The sequence below is a fragment of the Ostrea edulis genome, chromosome 6 (assembly GCF_947568905.1).
Source record: "Ostrea edulis chromosome 6, xbOstEdul1.1, whole genome shotgun sequence".
NCBI lineage: Eukaryota > Metazoa > Mollusca > Bivalvia > Ostreida > Ostreidae > Ostrea > Ostrea edulis.
In genome coordinates this window covers 72174726-72197399 of record NC_079169.1, presented here as the reverse complement: position 1 = coordinate 72197399, position 22674 = coordinate 72174726, and the positions used below count along the sequence as shown (strand labels likewise).

At 34.7% G+C, this 22674-nt stretch overlaps 1 protein-coding gene across 1 annotated transcript in view; it reads left to right on the top strand.

The window, feature by feature from the left end:
- LOC125645759 (nectin-3-like) overlaps positions 1-16940 on the top strand; it is a 75449-nt gene extending 58509 nt beyond the window's left edge. Inside the window, exons 4-8 of the mRNA XM_056140675.1 lie at positions 2545-2880; positions 8777-9278; positions 9622-9699; positions 15957-16076; positions 16189-16940. Of these exons, the coding sequence (XP_055996650.1) occupies positions 2545-2880; positions 8777-9278; positions 9622-9699; positions 15957-16076; positions 16189-16210 (1058 nt within the window). The 3' untranslated portion in view covers positions 16211-16940. The remainder of the gene's footprint in view (positions 1-2544; positions 2881-8776; positions 9279-9621; positions 9700-15956; positions 16077-16188) is intronic.
- Positions 16941-22674: the final 5734 nt, after the last annotated feature.

The window sequence follows — 22674 nt, the reverse complement described above, 5'->3', positions numbered from 1 at the left end:
TTCCAGGTTTTTATGTCACACAGCTCCGCTTTGCAACGAGTTTTGCTCTAGTTTCTAGTCTTAATATTATTATTCTTTTTTTTTTTTTTTCCTTACCGATTTTGTGCAGAGGATTTCTCGAAAATGGCTTGATCGCTTTGATCCAAATTTTCAGGGTTGATGCGTTGCCATCTGAAGTTTATACCGCCATTTCAATTTTTGAAAATTCACTTCCGGTCGCAAGTTACGGCCGAATTTCCGTTTTTCAAATGACATTTTGTCCGGGCGTTTTCTCATAAACGGTTAAAGATTGAGTCTTCAAACTTTCAGGGATGTTAGATGGTGATTTGTAGCTCTGGAATATTGTTTATCATTGCGATCCGTCACTTCCGGCCGTCACCGGAAGTGAACAAAAGAAACGTCAAATTTCAAATTTATGCTTTTAAAACAAAACTTGCATAGATTAATTAGGTTTCTTTCAGCGTTTCAAAAAATGTTACACTTACCGGAAGTTTAACCAGCAACTTCCGGTTTTTAGAGAAAAACATCGGAAAACAATTTTTCTTTGTCCTCGTATATTTCACTTATTTATCAAGTTTTGAATACGATATTACTTGTGAATGAAGTATTTTAAATAATTTTCAAATATGTTACTGACACCGACAATATCTAGGGTAACGTCAACTATGTTTGTAAAATCTACTTCCGGTCGCGCGATTTCCTGTCCTCAAAATGAGATTTTGTTTACGAAATTGCTCAGCAACAGTAGGCAAGTGAAGTCTAAAACTTTTAGGACTGATAGTCACTCCTCAGCTCATTTGCATCATGTGAAAATCGTACGTCATTGTCACTTCCGGTCGCGGCTGGAAGTGATGTAAAAATTGAATTTTTCAAGGTTTTTTTTTATTTCTACAGATATTTCCACCAATATCGATGTTAGGTAGGTTATGTTCATGCAAACTATGTTAATCGGAAGTGCCGGCCGAAAAAAACCGGAAGTGGTTTCAAACATCAATCTAATTAAAATCAGACCTTCTCTAACCGTTCTGATTTTAATTAGATTGTTTCAAACATGATTATTATTATTATTATTATTCCCCTCTTTTTGTTGGCACGATTTCTCAGAGATGGCTGGATGGATTTTCTTGAAATTTTCTGGGATTATAGAGAATGAAAATACCCTGAGAACTTTTTTTCAAAATTCACTTCCGATAATCAGATATGTCCATCTTCCGGTTTTTTTTTTAGAAGGGATCTTGTCCGCGGGAGATCTCAGAAACGATTAAAGATTAAGGCACCAAACTTTCAGGAATGATAGGTCATGACGAGTAGGTTTGTCGAATATGGTTAACTTCGTCAGCCGTCACTTCCGGACCTCACCGGAAGTGATCAAAGAAATCAAAAATTTCAGATTTTTTCTTTTGACACAGAACGAACATTAGTTTATTGTTTCATTCTTGTTCTTTTGAAATATGTTGATCTAACCAGAATCAAAAACGGCAACTTCCGGTTTTAAGAGGAAAAATTGAGTTTTTGACTTTGCCTTAAATCCCGCTTGTATATGGAGTATTACAAATGATTTTCTTGTGTGTTATTGACATTGCAAATGTCTAGAGTAACGTAAATTATATTGGTGAAATCTACTTCCGGTCGCGAGATTTGCAGTCTTCAAAATGAGAATTTGTTCAAGCTAATACTCTGCAAATGTGAACGACTGAAGCCTCAACTTTTCAAGACTGATGGGCAGTCATTTGTGTGTTTGCATCATGTGAGAATCGTACGTAGCCGTCACTTCCGGTCGTGACAGGAAGCGATATAAAAAATATAATTTGTTGAAGTTTTTTTTTTTTTTTTGACAGATATTGGGGCTATTATGGATGATGATTAGGTCTTTTTCATGTAAAATATGTCCACTGGAAGTGCCGACCGAAAAACCGGAAGTTGTCTCAAACATGGGTATTTTTGACGAAAGTTTAAGTATGATTAGTTGAGAATTATTAAGGTGTAGAATGAAATATTTTGCAAGATCTTTCGAACAACATCATGAAAAAGGCGAACGGGCCTCATGGCTCGCCTGAACAATTTGATTAGTGTCACAATCAATAACTTTTTTCTCGAGAAACTTTTGATAAGACATGTAGAACAAAAGTTGTTCAGTTTCGCAAGCATTAACTAACGATGTTAATAAATAGGCCTGCAGGTCTCGGGGCTCACCTGAACAGTTGGGTTATTGTTGCAATCTATAACATTTTTGTCAAGAAACATTTAACAAGACATCTACAACAAAAGTTTTTCAGTTTTGCAAGATCTTTCTGAAAACATCATGAAAAAGGTGAACGGGCCTCATGGCTCGCCTGAACTAATTGATTAGTGTCACAATCAATAACTTTTTTCTCGAGAAACTTTTGATAATACATGTAGAACAAAGGTTGTTCAGTTTTGCAAGATCTTTCAACCATATCAAGAAAAAGGCCCACGGGCCTTATGACTCGCTTTAACAGTCTGATAAATGTCGCAATCAATAACTTTTCTCAAATATATATATAATTTCACTTTTATCCTCAGCCGATGCAGAACGTCCAATTAAATTTACCATATACCCAAACAACAGCTTGGAAGAAAATGACACGGTGACCTTGTCTTGTTATGCAAATGTTGGAAATCCAGATGGCTACATAGCAATATGGAGAGTGGACAAGACATCAACTACACCTGCACTGCTTTTAAATGAAACAAACACTGTCGGAAAGAAGACTGAGAACTGTACAACTCTGATAAACGCTACAGTAACTTACACTGTTTTCTGGAATGACAATGGCACGTTTTTCAGATGTTCGTCACAAAACAGACAGACACAGGGGAGAGTACCAAGCAGAGACACAAACCCTATCAATGTCCTGTGTAAGTTTAATGTCTAGCATTGTTGGTCTATTGTGTTACAATTTGTGTCAAAATGGCAATCTAAAACAAAATGAAATTTAACAATTTAAAACTTTAAATAGATTATGTTATTTGCAACACAAACTATCTTCTATGCAAAATGAATGCATATAGAATCTAGATTACAAATTAACAAATACTAAACACACGATCATAACCAAAATTCAACAAACAAAAGAATACAACAAACGGATATATGAATTAACGCCAGGTGGCACTTATTCTTCAAATACTAGTAACAAGTCACCCACGCGATATAAACGATCAACATATTTCCGGGGTGACAAAAGCGTGTGCAATATTTCAGATAATTGTTTGACGTTTGTCCTGTAAACTCAATGTAATGTGAATACATAGTCAGTAAACATCTTTCCTCGAAAAATTCAAACGGAAGAACCACATGTCAATGTTTATATAATTATTTTTTTTATTTGTTTGGTTGATTTTTGTTTGTTTATTTTTATTTTGTTAACTTAGAGGAAACGTCGTATTGCAGAAATACCTATCATCGTCTCCTTTTTCCAAACCATTTAATCCTTACAGATTGATAGAGGTACCTTTACCTTTTCTTCCAAATGTATATTTCATGGTCATAAAAAGGTAACATAAAAATATCGTAATAGACACAGATTGTAATGAAAAATTAATCAAAAGCTTACATCGCTTTCAAAGAGTACAGATAAAACTGGTTTTAAATTTCAGTTAACTCGAACATCTCTCTGGTGATGAATACAGTAATCTCGCAAAACAATGGAGTGCTTGAAAACTATACGATTTTCGTGTGTTTTATACTCCAAAGGCCAGGATATCAATCTTTTTAATTAAAGAATTAGAATGTTGTTAAGTGTGCCCATCGGACTTTGTTATTCCTGAGACTGTTGAGCCAAATAATGTACGGTTTAGCATTGAGTGTCTTAGTATGAAGTTTCAAGGATTAAAACACTCATAATTTCAAAGGCTTCATACATATTCCTATAGTAACCACAGAACAAACCAATAAAAACTACAATTTCATTGCTACAAAGCTTCATAAAACGTATGTTAATTTTTGTGATATTTGATATCTATACAATGTAAAATGTATACGGTACCAATTTTGATGCACCAGATGCGCATTTCAACAAACAATGTATCAAAGGGCTTGAACATCCCTTTGAAATCCGAACTAACAATAAACTTGTAAGAACTAAAAAGAAAAGACTGAAATCAAATTCGTCTAAGGATCAGAGCTATATATGAGGGAGATAATCCTTAATTTTGAAATGAATTTCTTTTATCACAGCAATTAAATATACATGTACTTCCGTATTTTCAAGCTAGTAACGAAGTAATTAATTAGCTACTGGGCTGTAGAGACCCTCGGGGACTAACAGTCCACCAGCAGAGGCCTCGACAGTTTGATTTATTATTTACATCGTGTTGTAAATTCTAATGTGTATTAATTCTGCATGGAAGATAGCTTATTTTGTAATCAGAGCCATTCTTAAAATCGTATGTCCTTTTCACCATGTTTTCACTGTTATAGGTCAGTGGTACACTGGAAACAGTCTGACTAAATCTCACCTCTACTGCTTCACTGAGTCAGTTTCGACCTGTTTTATTCTTGTTTTTGTTGTTTTAACGTTCCCACGAGAGGTTTTTTTTACTCAAATCACTTATTTTAAAAGGTCCTAAATACAGAGAACCTCGATCTTTCAATTGGCGACAGAACTTCATCTCTATTATGAATTCTGTGGAAGATTATGCCATACGATGGGCTAAATATGAAAAAGAAGAACTTGATACATTGTCAGAATGGGTTAAAACATAAGAGGAATATCAAAATCCCAAACTATATACGCATCAAAACAAAAGTACCTACCATCTATCCTCCTGTTTAGTAAACCAGAAGTGATAAAATAATTAAATAGCTAGGTTACACGAGGAATATGTTTTGGTTCGAGCTGACAAAGCTTGTAACAGCATTGTCCTTATTTGTAAGGCTCATTTTATAACTGTATTCTAAACAAATTTGGCATTAATTCCACTTTTGGTAATCGTACTTATACTCCAACTGCCCTTTCAAAAGATGAAATTCTTCAAAACCATGCTTCAGTTTTAGACACTTTTAATATCCGTGTCAATGAACATGAGTTACCGTACCTATACTAGATTCCTAAACTTCATAAAACCCCTTACAAACAAAGATACATTGCTGGATCCAGTAAGTGTTTCTACCAAGCCTCTATTTTTGCTCCTCACTGAAAAACTTCAAACGGACTGTGTCGCTACATATACCAGAAGTGGTCTAAATCAAATGTTGATTCTGACAAATTCTATTAGAAAGAACCTTTAGGAAACTTGAAATCGCAAAGCCAGAAGTGGTGTAAATCAAATGTAGATTGTAAAAAATTCTGAAGCACTTTTAATAAATTTGAAATCGCAAAACCTTTCTCAAATCAACAACATCAAAACGTATGACTTTTGAACACTATACACGACCATTCGATTCCTCGCGATAAATTAAAGACTAGATTTTTTTCATCATAGACAGTTGCTTCTTCAACAAAAATGAAAAACGTAAATATTCATATCTAGTGTTCAGTCATCCAAACAATTACTTTGTTAAACACCACTCTGATTCCATGCACAAGTACTCTGAAGTTGAAATAAAAATATCTTGGAGTTCTTCATTGTCAATATCGTCGTAGTATTTCGGTGATCAGGTCTTCCAACAGTCTGTTGGAATTCCCATGGGCACCAATTGTGTTCCTTTATTAGCTGACCTGTTTTTATATTCTCGAGAGCAGGATTTATTTAAAAAAAACTTCTACATGAGAAGAAAAAATCTCTTGCTGTGGCCTTCAATTCGACATTTAGATATATCGATGACTTTGTAGGTCACCTGAGTAATCTCAGGTGACCTATTGCAATTGGTTGTCGTTCGTCGTCGCGCGTCGTCCGTTATCAATTGAACATGTTTAACTTCTTTAAAATAACTAACATTTCAATTCTTTTCAAATTTGGTATGAAGCATTATTGGGACATGGGGGACATAAATTATAAATTTCAGGACTCCAGCACCCATGGGGCCTTAGGGGCGGGGCAAAAACTGCCCAAAATTGATCAATTTTCAAAAATCTTCTTCTCAAGAACCACACACGTGTAAGAAAACCTAGATGTATAGTGATGTAGAGCAGGAAGGCCTCTACCAAACTAGTAACTTTCATGATCCCCGGGGTAGGGGTTTTGACCCCAAGGCGGGGCCAAACTTGAAATATAGTGTTTATTTGTAAAACACTTAAATAATAATAAATAATAATAATAATAATAAAGCCTTTATTTATCCAGGATTACATATTTAGCGATAACGCTAGTTTTCAATATGGTCTGCATATAACATACATACAGACAGATATTAGTAAAATAAACACAGATTAAAAGAAGTAGAATACATATAAACTTAAGAAATAATTGTGAATGTAAGATAAATACGAACAAAATGAAGCTTAAAAAGTATGGTGATAATCTCTAAGATAATTTCTCTTAAAACACGCAACACTTGTTGAGTTTCTTATATTTTGACTCAAGGCATTCCACACTGTGCTCCCTGAAATGCTGAAAGATCTTCTATAATATTCTGTTTTTGCCCTTCTTCTTTAGTGTTGTTGATACAAAATTTAAACTAAATAGATATTTAGAAAGAACAGGTAGTCCTTTAACAAAATTGTAAAGCTGATGATTCCTGGGGGTTGGGTTTTGGTATCAGGGTGAGGCAAAAATGGTTAGTTATTAAATGTGTGAACAATATACATGTAGACATTTTTAACTTCTTCTTAATAACTTTCATTCCAATGTTCAAATTTGGTATGAAACATCTTTTAGAAGGGAGACATAAATTGTAAATTTCAGGATTCCTGCATCCCTGGGGCGGGGCAAAAACTGCCTAAAATTGACCAATTTTCAAAAATCTTCTTCTCAAGAAAAACACACGTGTAAGAAAAACTAAATGCATAGTTATGTAGACCAGGAAGACCTCTTTCATGATTTCTGGGGTAGGGGTTCTGACCCCAGAGCAGGGCAAAACTTTCTATATATGGGTATTTAGAAAGAACAGGTAGTCTTTTACCAAAATTATAAATTTGATGACCCCCAGAGTAGGGGTTTTGACCCCCCAGAGAGAGGTGGGGGGAGGGGGCAAACTTAGTATATAGTATTTATGTGTAAGTTTGCTGATACTGTATAAAATCTAAATGCATAGTTAGGAATAGCAGTATAGTATGTACAAAAAATGGTGAATTTCACAACCCAGGATTTTGACTTCAGGATGGGCCCAAATTAGTCATATCTTTTGATGTTTTAATGTAAATACACCTATTATATCACTATTATATCAGTGTATGTACTTTTGAGGGCAGTGAAATTTCAAGAACACATCTTGTTTTATAATGCTGCTGAACATTAGAATTTAGCGTATATATTCAGAACAGGAAATTGTTTCTAGATTTCATAGCCCATGGAAGTAGTGATACTTTTTCACTAGCATCCAGGTGACCGATAAGGCCTGTGGGGCTCTTGTTATCTATTAACAATAATAAGTTTCATTCATATGTCGATTCGATATACCCATGCAAACTCGAAATAAAAGACATTAGAGTCGTCCACTCCTGCTTCATACTTAAATATTCTATTGAAAATGGATATTAACAGCAAAATAACAAATCAACTTTATGACAAACGGGATGATTTCATTCTCCGTCGTCAACTTCCCATATCTATGTAGCAATATTCTATTATCACCTGCATATGTTGTTTGTATATTTTAACTGATTCGATACGCAAGAGCTTGTTCTGCGTATGATCGGGTTTTTAATCGAGTTGATGGTGCAGGGGTTTCAACAGTCTCGTTTAAAGTCAGCATTTCGCAAATTCTATGGTCGTTATAACGATCTAGTTTGCCAATTCGACCTATCATTGGGTCAAATGGCCGAGTGGTTAGAGCATCGCGCTCAAAATCACACGGCCTCTCACCTCTGGTCGGCGCGGGTTCGAATCCCGCTCGCGCCGGTAAGTGAGAAAGTTTCCCAGTTTACTTTCGGAAGGTCGGTGGTCTCTTCCCAGGTACATTGTATCTGGGTTCTCTCTTCCACCAACAAAAACTGGGCGCCACTATATAACTGAAAAATTGATGAATGTGGCAAAAAACATCAAAGCAATCAATCAATCAAATGCTGACTGACTTGTTTCATACCGATTGTTAGGCCGTTCTTGACACACTAATTTTGACTACTCATAACTCCATTTACCTGATCAGGATATAGGGCTCACGGCGGATGTGACCGGTCAACAAGGGATGCTTACTCCATCCAGGTACCTGATCCCACCTTTGGTATGTCCAGGGGTCCGTGTTTGCCCAACTCTTTAATTTGTATTCCTTATAGGAGTTATGAGATTGATCACTGTTCGTAATCTTTAGCTTTGAAATGCCACATATTGAGTCCTATGTCGTAACAATGAGAGATATTCAACGTGCCACCGCCTGTCTCGACACGGGAGCTAAGTTTTTTAGGGGTTCAGAAGACCCGCGACTCTCCCTAATGTTGATTAACAAGCTTGGCGAGGGGGCAGTCAACGCCTATTTTTACGTGTTAGGTTTGACGCGGCCAAGGTACATATGTATAGGCGGGGCTTGCAATAACGACATCCTGGTCATAAAGCTAACTTTCTAACTCCTGAGCCACCGTCCACCGCCTCAGTGACGCAGCAGTAGGGGTGCTAGCTTTAGGAACAATAAGAATATTATTGTATACCAGATATATGCTTTATTTTGTGTCAGATGTGGTTATTTCAGTACATGTATTATAAGTATCTATTGCAGATGGTCCTTCGAATGTTACAATTACCACTTCGCCTTCGCCTTCTAATCAGACATTCTTTACCGGTTCAAATGTAAATCTCACGTGCAGTTCTGATGGAAATCCAGATCCTACCTTCAAATGGAAATTCAATTCCTCAGACATTAAAAACAATGAGTTATACAAACTTACTTTAAACAATACAGTGTTAGTTTTACGGAATATCAATCTCAACCACAGCGGAATTTACGTTTGTATGGCTTCGAATTATTTAATCAATGGATCCTCAGATATCACGTTGAGTGTCAAAAAAAAAGATCCTGTTGCAATCTATCAGCCAACATGTGATGCAAATCCGTGCGGAGTCACCGAGAGCTGCTCTGAAACGGACGGCAAAGCTGTCTGTGCCACAAACATTTGGAGTGTGATTTCCTTCGTGTTTATCGTTCTAAGTGTTATTTTCATGGTAGCAACTGTCATTTTGTGCATAGAAAGAAGAAATGTACACAAAGGCTCCAAAAATGTGTAAGTTGAAAACTCTGTAATTATCAATGGTTTCTGCTCATTTGCTTCCCATTGGTTACATAATCAATGAGTATGTTGAATAGTTATGTGAAGTTTATATAATCCTATTAGCACATACTTAATGTATTTGCTTCTACTCAGGCACTGACTATCAAAAAGTACTTTATATAGAACACCCCAATAAAACGAAGACGGATTTTTAGCCGTGTTCTTGACATTTGAAACTTATTTTCTGGTGTTACGTGCATAGTACAAGTATATGATAAGTAAAAATGTCAATAATGTTATGTATACATTTAGAATGAATTGTAAATAAGACGTTCTTTGTTTATCTTGTCCACAGTGACGTCCCACTATCGGTGATGGGGGGAGATGATTTTGGTGGATACGCAGACCCAATGGACGTCAAAAAACTGTACATGTAAACATTTCCATTTATACATCTTTAAAATTATATGAAGTGACCTTACCGAATTCAGGATAAATGCACATATCAGTTACATTATATACATATTTTAAAATACAGAGAACATTGTTCTATAAATTTTCAATCTTTAAATGCATACTGAGAAATTTTGCTCATAAAATTGGGAAAATGGGTGACTTTTTGTCAGTTGGAATAGGTAGATATTCAGGGGGAGTGACAGTCCTAATTACATCCCATTCAATTTGTGATGAAATATTGAGACCATTACATCTTGAAATCATTACATTTGTATGTTGAACGGAAATAGTAAATTTTGCCTTCACCCATCCTCACAAGTCAAGGTTTTGTGATTATATACTCTCCACACAAATGGAGAGTATGTAATCACAAAACCTTGACTTGTGAGGATGGCCTTCGCCTGTTTGTTCCATTTCACAGATGTATATAATTGATTGGTGGAATCTAAATACATTTTCCATAAACTAATATATTTAAATACGAGTCTTAACTGCTGTTATTTTTAATACTTTTCATTGTCATTTAATATCGATCAGTTATTATTATCTTCGATTTTATTATAAAATGTATACGAAGTATTCGCAAGAAGTACTCGGAATGGCAGTGTGTATGGTCGTTATGCGTTTCCGGGCGTTAATTAAATGAATAAATTTATGAGAAAAAGAACAAAATATTTTGGTTTCAATATGCTACAACTGCTAATATTAACATATGTGTATATTTTGCTTATTGTGATGTTCATAAACAGAGACGTGCAAATCGGAGTTGCAGAAATATGGAGCACCAAATTAACATAAACTCAAATAATTGAAGGTGTCTTCAATTATTTGAAGATATCATCAATTCAATTATTGCTCTCTTTAATTGAATTAATGCGCGCATTAAATCAATTATTCCTCTCATCAAATGAATTAATGCGCGCTTCAATTCAATTATTGCTCTCATCAATTGAATTAATGCGCGCATCAATTGAGTTAATGAGAGCAATAATTGATTTAATGCGCGCATTAATTCAATTATTGCTCTCTTCAATTCAATTGATGAGAGCATCAATTTCGTAGAAATATTGCTCGCAATAATTAATTTAGAGCTCGGTATAAATAATTTGATGATCTCTTTAACTCAATTGAAGATATCTTTAATTATTTACAATGTTTTTGTATACGGAATTAATGCGCTCATCAATTCTTTTAAAGAGAGCAACAATTCAATTACAGAGATCATTAATTCAATTGTGGATATGTTAAATTGAAGATATCTTTAATTATATAGTTGCTCTCTCTAAAAGAATTATTGCTCTCTTCAAATGAGTTAAAGATATCATTAACTCAATTGAAGAGAGCAATAATTGAATTAATGCACGCATTAAATCAATTATTGCACTCATCAAATGAATTGATTTAATGCACGCATTATATCAATTATTGTTCTCTTCAATTGAATTGTAGCGCGCATCAATTCAATTGTTAATATCATTAATTCATTTGAAGAGATCATTAATTCAAATAAAACGCGCATCAATTCAGCTGAAGAATTAATGATATCATCAATTCAATTGATGCGCTCAATAATTCAGAATTAAAGATATCATTAATTATTTGAAGAGATCTTTAATTAAATTGTTGCGCACATCAAATGAATTGATGAGATCTTCAAATAATTTAAGATATCTTCAATTATTTGAGTTTATGTTAATTTGGCGTTCCATACAGAGAGTCTAGAAAATAATCGACAGAGGTCATGCCATTCTATTTATTAACTATATAACACAGTAACCACATTTCTGAAGCATGTTTGGTTTCTACAATCCATTGAAACTCAAATCCTACTTGTTAACTTCGTTTGCATGCATGTACCATTACACCTCAACATTCTAAACATCTATATAAGCCCAACATAGACCTGAAATTTAATTAAAACCTTTGGAAAGAACATACGTGTATGATGAATTGCTTCCGTGTTTAAAATTTTTACCTTCTTTTGTTTTCATTCAATGGGCAGATATATATTGATCACACTTGAATTTCTAAACACCTCCAATTTTAAGTGTCATTTTAATATTTTTCTTCAATTATTGTGTTTATTGTAATGTACTTAAAACTTTTATAATGGATTAGTGCATTGACATGTTTGAATGTGTTTCATACCTTTATAATGTTTGAAAAGGACAGTTTTAATCCCTTTTTATAAAGTGAATATTTAAATTTGCTTCTTCTGTATTCATTATTAAATAAAAGATGTCATATTACAATTCCCTTGTGTTTGGTTGGAAATAGTTTACAATGCTTAAAATTTTAGCGGGCGATTTGACATATCCTGAGGAAAAGAGTTGAAATATTCTTCTACAAATCTGAATAAGTACTGTTATGCATTTCCAGAATACATACCAATACATGCTTTTCTTGTGTTTATCTTTTAATCTCCTCTTAATTCGATGATCATTCAATCATTTGTTGATACTTTGTGAGCATGCAATCTCTCTCTCTCTCTCTCTCTCTCTCTCTCTCTCTCTCTCTCTCTCTCTCTGTTACTTAACTCAAGCTGTTCTTTTTTATTCAGATGTCTCCCATTCGTCTTTCTCATTGACTATACATGTAAGGTATTGACTAAGTTGAAGTACTTTATATAGCAATATGTACGAGAGCGCTACACCTCATAAACCAAGGCAAATATCATCTGCTATTGAAGCAGATCAAGTTTTCAAATTTCTTTCATGATTTTACAATTTTAAAAGAAAGTAATTTAAAAAGAAAATAACCTGCAAAAACCCTAAATAAAGAGATACCGCACACAATTACTGATTGTGATTCAATTACCGATTGTAGAGCGGTCAGTTTTCCCGTTTGAACATCGATGAAAGTAGTTAAGTAAAATATATATCCCTGTTAAGCGGAATAAAGTTCTCTCTCTCTCTCTCTCTCTCTCTCTCTCTCTCTCTCTCTCAGAGAAAGAGAGAGTTGGAATATGCCGATTTTTTTTTCAATTAACTCACTTCAGTAAGCTTGGACATGTCTTGACAAACTTTTATGTACTGATAATTGTATTGAACACTCTCTTTCATTCTTCCTTTTTTAGAATTGTATGGTTTCAATATCAACAATTTCATGTTATACTTAGACGCAAGTGTTTTTTAAGTCTGAAAACAACGAATTACTAAGAGGTATTTATGGTGTCCGGATAGGGCCATTTGCAAAAGCGTGACTGCGCGTTAGTCACATTAACACGCCGTCACGCCAACAAGCAATGCGCCTTCGCGCAGACAAGTAACGTGCCTTCACGCTTTCACGACAACAAGTAACGTGTCTTCGCGCTATCACGCCAACAAACAACGCGCCTTCGCGCTCTCACACCAACAAGCAACGCGCCTTCGCGCAGACAAGTAACGTGCCTTCGCGCTTTCACGACAACAAGCAACGAGCCTTCGCGCTATCACGCCAACAAACAACGCGCCTTTGCGCTCTCACGCCAACAAGTAACGCACCTTCGCGCTGACAAGCAACGCGCCTTCGCGCTCTCGTGCAGTCACGCTTTTGCAAATGGCCCTATCCGGACACCATAGGTATTTGATAATTTTATTTCTATTAAACTTATGGCACGGTACTGTAGTAACAAAATACACAGCTTTACCCAGGTAAGAACACCGATGCGACAAGTCTGAACTGGAGACGTGACTATCACTCGATTCGTGCATTAAAAATGGCCGATTGACATTTGTTTGTAAACGCTAATTCAAAATCAAATAATTCTGGTTAAAACAGGTGAAATAATGTATAGCATGTCGTACAGCCTCACAAATACTTACGTGCGATGATTTAACAGCGTTATTACCGGTGGAAAAAAATTGTCGGTATTGAAACCATACAATGCCGTTCTTTGCACATGGATTTTGACTACGGATAATTCCGTTTACCTGATCAAGGTATAGTGCTCATGGCGGGTCGACAGGGGATGCTTACTCCTCCTAGGCACCTGATCCCACCTCCGGTGTGTCCAGGGTTCCGTGTTTGCCCCACTCTCTATTTTGTATAGTTGTGAGATCGATCACTGTTCGTTATCTTCACCTTTCTCTTGTGTTATCATGGATTTAATTTCTCGATAGCTAGTCTAAGAACAAATCCATCAGATGTTTTATACTTAGCATAGCTTTCATTTATTGCTAATTGTCCTCTTTTGCTGCCTCTTCATCGTCGGATACAGATAATTTATCCCGTCTCTCAATTTATCACACGTGGGCCGACAGTCGATAAATACGTAAAAAAAAAAAAAAAAATCAACTCTGTTTATTGACTACAAAATAGCGTATATCGGTTTGTCGTTCGGTTCGTACTTAGGAAAATATGAATAGCAAAAAAAAATGAAAATAAAAAAACAATTAATTTGCACACAAGGGAAAGATTGATCATACTTTACTTATATTGGGAAGCAGTATATGGATTCAAACATAACGCGATTTCTGATTGATTTAAATTGCAATTTGATAAAAAGTTTAATGATTTACATATATATGCATATTTTAAAATCATCTAAATCTACGACATTTATTGGTGAATAAGCATCCCGTGGGGATCCGGGTTAGAATAGCTCCTCAGTACCTCCTTGCTTGTCGTAAGAGGCAACTAAATGGGGCGGTCCTTAGGATGAGACCGCAAAAACCGAGGCCCCGTGTCACATCAGGTGTGGCACGATAAAGATCCCTTCCTGCTCAATGGCCATAAGCGCCGAGCATAGGCCGAAATTTTGCAGCCCTTCACTGCCAGTGGTGACGTCTCCATATGAGTGAAATATTCTCAAGAGGGACGTTAAACAATATTTAATAAAGCGAATAAGCTTTACAGTGATGGTAGAAACGTAAGTGTCGCTCATATTTAAACATATATGTTATGGGCACAAAAATTGAATAAGTGAAATGTGACTTTCTAAAACTGTTGCAGTCAGTCCTATTTCACCTAACCCTAAACCTAAATTTCACCAAACGTAACAACAGAATTCTCCCCTATAGCTTTGTCAACATCTTATTTGTAAACACTTTCTAGTTCTCTGTGCCGTAATGCTTGTTTCTTCTAAATGACATGATAATTTCGGGCCAGCTGAATCAATCAGGTGACCTTTGCTATCTGTACCCGCCTGGCGTCTTTCGTCTTCTGTGTTGTATCCAAAAGTTTTGAACATTTTCAACTGCTAGACTATTGACCAATTCACACCAAGATTCATGGGCAGCATCTAGTTTTAGGAGAGCAAAAGTTGTGATTTTCATGACCACTCCCTCGGGGTAGGGTCAAACCGTTTTATAAAAACAATCTTTAATTATTTTTCACCTTACTCCTGATCATGTAGCAAATAATGAGCATGGCGACCTCTGCACAAGTTGTAAAATTCAATACCCAGTCAAGGTAGAGTACGGCCATATAGAGAATGTATTAAATCAGACAAGCAGAGTACAAAGCTACAATTAATTGAGGTCTGTAATGAAAGTGTAAAACTTGTGACTCAATAGTCATAGGTCCAGGGGAGGTGTGGCTAAACGTCTCATATACTGAAAGTCTTCTATACTTTTTAACATCTAGCAGACAAACTTGGTGCATAGTCATAGTCTCCACGAAAAATGTGTTACATACACTAGCATAACTAAGATTCAGCTGTCCATCATTTGTCCTTCGTTCCCACTTTTTATTTGAACCATAACTTTGCAATGGATAGACATTGGGAGCTCATACTTGATACAACTGTTGCTTATGGGAGAAGGTGTTGTGATTACACAGATAGGTCAACGTCACCAAAAATCTATCCACGTCACTATTTTGTTATGGAGAGACATTAAAGACCCATTCGTGGCATAAAGGTTGTTTATGACCATGTATCAGGACCCTGGACCACGGTCATTAGGCCAAGATGTAGGTCACTAACTATAATCATATTCCCAGGTCATAACTTTGTACTTAAGATACATTAAAGAGACATTACAAGCCAATGTTTGGGACAAAGCTTTCTTAGGATTTCACCGAAGTCAACTCTGACAGAAGCGGAACATTAAAATCTTTATTCTAATGGTATTGTGTCAATGATACATGATTTCCATATACAAAAATGTATAATATTTATGAGGAGACCTTGGCGATCGATCCTCCGTTTAATCGTTTAAGGTCTCGTGAATCTATGGAAACCATGAATTATTGACACAATACCAGTAGCATACCCGATCTCGTGATTCTTAAACCTTAATCTAATTCTTATAGCAATGGCCAAGTTGACAATAACGTAAACGACACAGCAGAACATGGGGACCCCGTGGACCAAAACAGTCAGTATGCTTCTGTCCAGAAAAGTCCTCCGGATGCTTCCAATCCTCCCAATGTGTAAGCTTGGTTTGTCTTCTTTATTAAAAAAAAAAAACAATTCACGAAATCCGCAAATAATTTGTTCAATGATTATTACTATTGTTCAATAATATATTTTTTTTTTCCCCAGTTATGATGGCGCCTGGAATTGATATGGGTTTTCATGAAGACGGTAGAAAAGAGGTGTTTAACAAAACAGAACTTATTCTGTTTTATGATTTTAGTGTCAATTGTTAAATTGATTTAATGTTTTGAAGTATCACTTTTTTTTTTAAATGATTGTACATGTATAATTACAGTTGTTCCTTTTTATGCCCTTGAAATCAGAGATGAGGGTATTTTTTATGTCTTTAAACTTGGTTATAGTCTCTGAACTATACCAAACAAGCTTCCTCAGTTCGTGAACTGCATGAAAGTTCAAGGTCAAAGCTATTTTACAGATCAGCGTTTTATGTAAGAGTTTTCCCTTTTATAAAACATGATTGTACAGTTGTTCTTTGAATTTTAATAGTTCGTTTTTACTTATTTGTGGAAATTTGAATATCATGGACATATTCGTTCCATAAAATAATGTATGGTACAGTGATTTAACAACACTTCGTTCATCATTTTTTTGTATGCATGTTTTTTTTTTTTACTAATAAATCAAAGATTCATCTAGATAACCCCACTTTTTATCTTCTTTTCTAACTTCTATGCATGTTTGATGATTGTTTGCATATTTTAAGTTTAAAAAGTTCAATATTTATTCAAAATCTACTACGCATTGTTTAAAACTGTTTTCACATCTTCATATCTATTGTTAGAACACATTGGTTTATTGTATAATGATGTAAGTTGTATTGTCATCAATGAATAAAAGAGAGAGATTTAGTGTTAAAAGGGTCAAGTATATGATACACTGTAACTTAACAAACACTTCTTTTTCCTTTATATATATAATTTTCCATCAAAGTAGCAAAGTTATTATTTTTTAAAGAATTGACAATATATCGTAAAACGGTTGTTAATCTCTAACTGAACAGAGAAGATCAACTTTTTCATATTCTATAGAAGGCTTTCATATTTTCAAAAAATTTGGAATGACAAAATTAAAAGCCTCGTTTTATTATCCACATCACGGGAAGTTCATACAGGGTATGATTTCAGAAGAGGGAAGAAAGGCAGGAATGGAAGACTCTGGAAAGGGGACATTTGAGATCTTCGTTATTGGTGTACTTCCGGTCTAACCCGGTATTTGTGACACTTTAGTAATTTATCTAATATCCATTCGTTCAGACTTTTTAGTGAAAGACATCGAGTGTTTTTAGTTTTTACATTAGTTATTGAATATTAGTTCAGAGATAAACATTAATTTTAACTGTCAGGTAAAATAAGCAACAATGTTGCTCTAATTTTTTTCTTTGTCATTTGACAATGCAGTCTATACAATGATTATAATTTATAATTCTAAACTGTCCATTCTTGTATTAAACTAAAGTTTATTTGTGTATTGTGAACTTAGAACGAACATACTATTAGGTGTTTCACAGCTGTCATGAAAATGTGTCCTTATTAGTATAGTCGCTTTGTTAATATAAGGAAGCCTCGCAGTTGTTCGTGCGTTTTATGGAAACAATATCTGAGATCTATGTACTTCCCGAAGAACAAAGCCATGAGAAAGGTCACGGGTATTCTCTGTTTGTTTGCACTGTTGAAAATTCTAATCCAGATATGTATGTTTTAGGTGATTTCCTTAAAGTACTGCATGAGGCTCGGTCTAATAATTTCTTTAAAAATGTGTGTTCAACTGCATTTAATGGGAAATTCATTATACACACAAGATTTTCTTTCACTTGCGATCCAAGTGATATTTGCGATATTGGGAGCGGGCGCGGGCGTCCAGTGAAAGTCTCCAACCTCATGATGACCTGTTTCAGATGGGTTGTTTTTTTTTTTTACTGCATGTTGTTGATGTTTATTGATAAAGGTTCTTTTAGGTTTTTAAAAGTTAATCACTGGAAGGAGAATTTCTAAACTCCTACAATATTTATGCCCCCCCCCCCCTTCAAAAAGGGTAATATTGCTTTGCACCTGTCGGTATGTCGGTCGGTAGACCACAAGTTGTACGCTCAATATCTTGAGAACCTTTTGCTTGATAGACACCAAACTTGGTACACTGGTATATCATAAGGAGTAGATCATCCCTATAAAAATTGGGTTCACAAGGTCAAGGATCAAATTGGACATATGAATACATTGTCTCTTAAATTTTAAGAATCGTTTGCTTGATTGATACCAAACTTGGTACATTGGTACAGCATGAGGAGTAGATGACCCCTATTGAGTTCTAGGTCACATGGTCAATCTACTCTGGACATAGAAAGATATTGTCTGCTCAATATCTTGAATTGGTTTGGCACTACCTCAATCAAATGATGTGTGTGTATAACCCTTTTCAATTTTGCACCATGGATGGCATATATGTTTTACAAACATCTCTTGTTTGTATATAATTGTGTGTGCTTTCGTTAACATTTATCGGAGTGCTATATAGTAGCTTACCGGTACTGATTTTTAAACAACAAAAATGGTTAATGGATAAGCCTTTGGGACTGTATCATGCGTGGGGATTCCACACTTACATGTCTTAGTGGAACTCTACTTATCTTATTTGTTCTAATTAATTTCATACATAAGCAAACTTGTTGTTGTTGAATGTGTTCCCTGGCACGGTTTCCATCGTCACTGGCGTAAAATACGGCGAATTTAGGTACAAGTGCGAATCCAGAATCTTGTTCACTCGAGCTATAATGGGGGGGGGGGGGGGGGGGGGTCTTGTCTAATCTAAAGAGTGTAACGTTTTACATTTAGAACTGATGATCACCGTCCCCCTGGATCCGGGCTTGCCTATAAGTATTACAGTTTGTTGAATTTAATATATTTCTTTATTTTCCTTTTTGGAATCATAAAGCTGCAACAAAGTGCTTCGGTACTCTTATTCAAATAGACATGTACAAATCTTGTAAAAGAAAACAAATATGTATGTATATAGCGAAAGTTTCTATTGTGTCATTTTTTTCTGCACTATTTTTAGAAATGCATAAATTGTTTATCTTTAGGCGTCGTCTCGTAACAGTCTTCCTATTACATTTATGTCAAGGAGGAAATACAAATATCATTATCACATGGTTAATCTGTGACATTTGTAATCGGGTCATTAAATATGTCCTTATAATATATTTTTTGTCGCTATTTTGAAATCCCAGACTTGTGATATTGAAGTCCGGGTGAATTTAAGAATACATATACCTTTTCCAGTTGTCAAATTGGACTTTCCTCGACAGCTGTGAAATACACACAGATAATTCAAATTTTTAATAACATTCACTGGTAATCGCACTCAAACAGATAGTATTGCTGAACTTTGGATGCACAGCTGAACCTAAAAAAATTTCAGATTTAGAATAGTATGGTTGTACAGCAATGTATATTGCATGTAAATGGAGTACTATTGAAGCAATATCGTACTTGTTTATAAGGAAAGTACTGAAAAGTGGAATAATTGTCGTACCACTTCCAGCAATATGGAAGGGTACATGTAATTTTTAAAAAGAAAATCAGCGGTCATTTATATAGTCTAATGGTCACCAGGGGGTCGTTATCAAATGCTGAACAAGAATCCGCGAAGCTGGACATCCCTATACATATCATGTTTCAAAACGTGTTCAATAACCTTGCACGATGGAAGAATTTTCCAAAACCAAAACCTATAATTTATTAATGATATGTAGATGTGCTTTTTGATATCACACGGTGTATATGGTTAAATCAAATCCCCAAAATGCAGAAACATAACCAGGATATTCACCACCATATATTCCGGTCCACCAAAACAACAATAGAGGAAGACACCTGGTGGAAGAATCATCTTTATTAAGCCTACTTTACACAAATTCCACTAATCCGTTTTTAAAAATTTACGAAAATGTTATATAGTGTATCGTTCGAAGCGAAAAAAAAACTCACCTGGTTATATGTTTTTGTTATATATTTAAAACTATATGGAAAAACGCAACTCTGACTCTATTTTCTACAATCTAGAAAATGATACATTCAGAGAAAATGGTGATATCCTTAGCCGTGGAGACTTCAACTCGAGAGAAGAGAGACTCCATGATTTTATAGATCATGGTAATAAATATGTACAACAGACATTTTGCAAGAGTGCCCACTACCAGAGTATATGAAGCAGATGTATCTGAACATAGATATCACCTTAACAACAGATCTCTTCTAGACAGACACCTACTTACAGACATCTGTAAAAGTCTTAGTCTGACTCTGTTAAATGGAAGATTTCTTGGAGACTCGTTATTTTATTTTTTTATTCAAATGGTTCATGTACTGTTGACTTTATGTTGATATCAGATAAACTTTTTCATAATATCAAACAATATATAATATTATGTCAACTACAGAATTATCAAATCATTGTAAAATTACCTGTTTAATCGGGATATTCTTTGGTATTTGTTAGCCACTACATATCTCTGCTAGATAAGCGTAACCTTTTAGAGGACAGATATGACCTAATTATAGTCATCAATGCCTACAGCAAAATAACCCTTCAGACGATCTATCTATTCCTTTACTATAAATGAAACTAGACATGGTATTTGTAAGCTGAAAATTAAAAACAAAAATCTGCAATAAATGACTTGTTTCTTAATAAATGTATCAAAATAGGTGGTAATACATGTATTATATTTCCGACATTAACCACAATTTTTGATGTAGTCCTTAATAATAGAACAATGCCTGAAATGCTTGAATTTATCGATGACCCTGTCATTCTACAAAATATCTTAATGGCACAAACAACTACGGTCTACGGATTAAAACCTGTCTCGAGTTTGTTACAACAACGCTTAGATAACATGTATCTAGGATCTAATGATTTAGTAAGTATCCATCAGGATTCAAGAAAAACCATAGAACTACAGATAAAATTTCTCAAAACTTTAGTCAATAAGTACTTGTGTAAAAGGAAACAAACTTTGATATGTTGTATTGATTTTTCGCAAACATTTCCATCTGTGTCAATATATACAAAATATATAAGAAATATCTTAGGGGAATATTTCATACATGCACTACAAACCTTTATCTTCCTGTAAAAACAACAATATTATGAGTACTCCATTCTTAGCAAATCGAGAGGTTAGACAAGGGGATAACTTGAGTCCTACACTGTTCAACTTATCTATGAAATACATTTCATTTTTGAAAATACATGAAAGTATGGACTGCGACGCTTTATGTCGACTTGAAGCATTGTACTTCATAACCCTCACGTATTTTCAAAGATGAAATTCATTTTATATTTTACATTCTACTTTCATTTCTGTCGGAATTCGCAGCCATTAAAATAGTCGTGCTATATCTATCATCTTGATAGATTCACACGCGCATTGTTCTCAACTGCATCGCATTCATGCGGAAATCGCTCTCATTAATGTGTAAAGATATCGAAGGCAAAAACTATGGTAATGTAAATATACATTGATGACTTTTTAGATTACCCGAATAGTTCAAATACTTGACCAGTATATTTAGACCCAATGCCTTTTAATCACTTTTTTAAATCTCCATCTGGATTCCAACATCGGTGAACGTCTTAGTGAAATTTTGTAATTTTCTTTAAATTGTCTCTAGAAAAACAACAATGAAAGATATCTATGTTTTTTTATTGTAAACACAATATTGTATCTATAACTGCCTCGGACTAGTGTTTACATCAAATGGAAAACTGAGGTTTGCTTCTGAACAACTTTCAGAACATGCTAAAAGGTCATAATATGCACTCAAATCAAATATACTTGGTTATAATAATCTCTCTCCAAGTTTCACTTGATATCAATCAATACTTGTACCAATCATACCATATGGATCATAGTGCTAAACTAGATTTTTATCCGCAGTACTATTTATGTTATGAAATACGAGAGAAAACGAACATGTTTGTTGAAAATGAAAAACATTTTACAGTCCCTTTACTGTCCTGTTTATGATCAACTTCGATATGAGTATTCTTATGATATTTTTATTGATGAGTTGTACTATGGTACTGATCCCATTAAAGAAAGTATTAAAACTCGTGAGATTACAACACTAGATGGGTGTTTTATGTCCAGAATCAAACTAATGGGCTTTGAAGAATCGAGTGACTTTATCTTACTTGAGTTATGCCATTATTAAGTTTTCTGCTGTTTGTCATATCTTGGACTGTATACCAACATGTAGATAATAATAATAGCCTTTATTTATCCAGGATTACACAAATTAGCATATAGTTAGTTTGCATTGTGGTCCTGCATTAAAACACATACACAAACATAAAATTAACATCTAAAATTAGTATCTCGACATGAATACGATATAAAAGGAATATGGAAAAAATATAGCATAAGACACACCTAATTAGTGATAAAATGATTACCTAAATATGAATACATGACATAAAAGGAAAGAAGAAAAAATAGCATAAGACACACTCACACACAGTGCCATATCACAACTACATTTGGCACACCTGAACAAAAAGAGTAAAGCACGATGTTTAAGTGCTACTTCT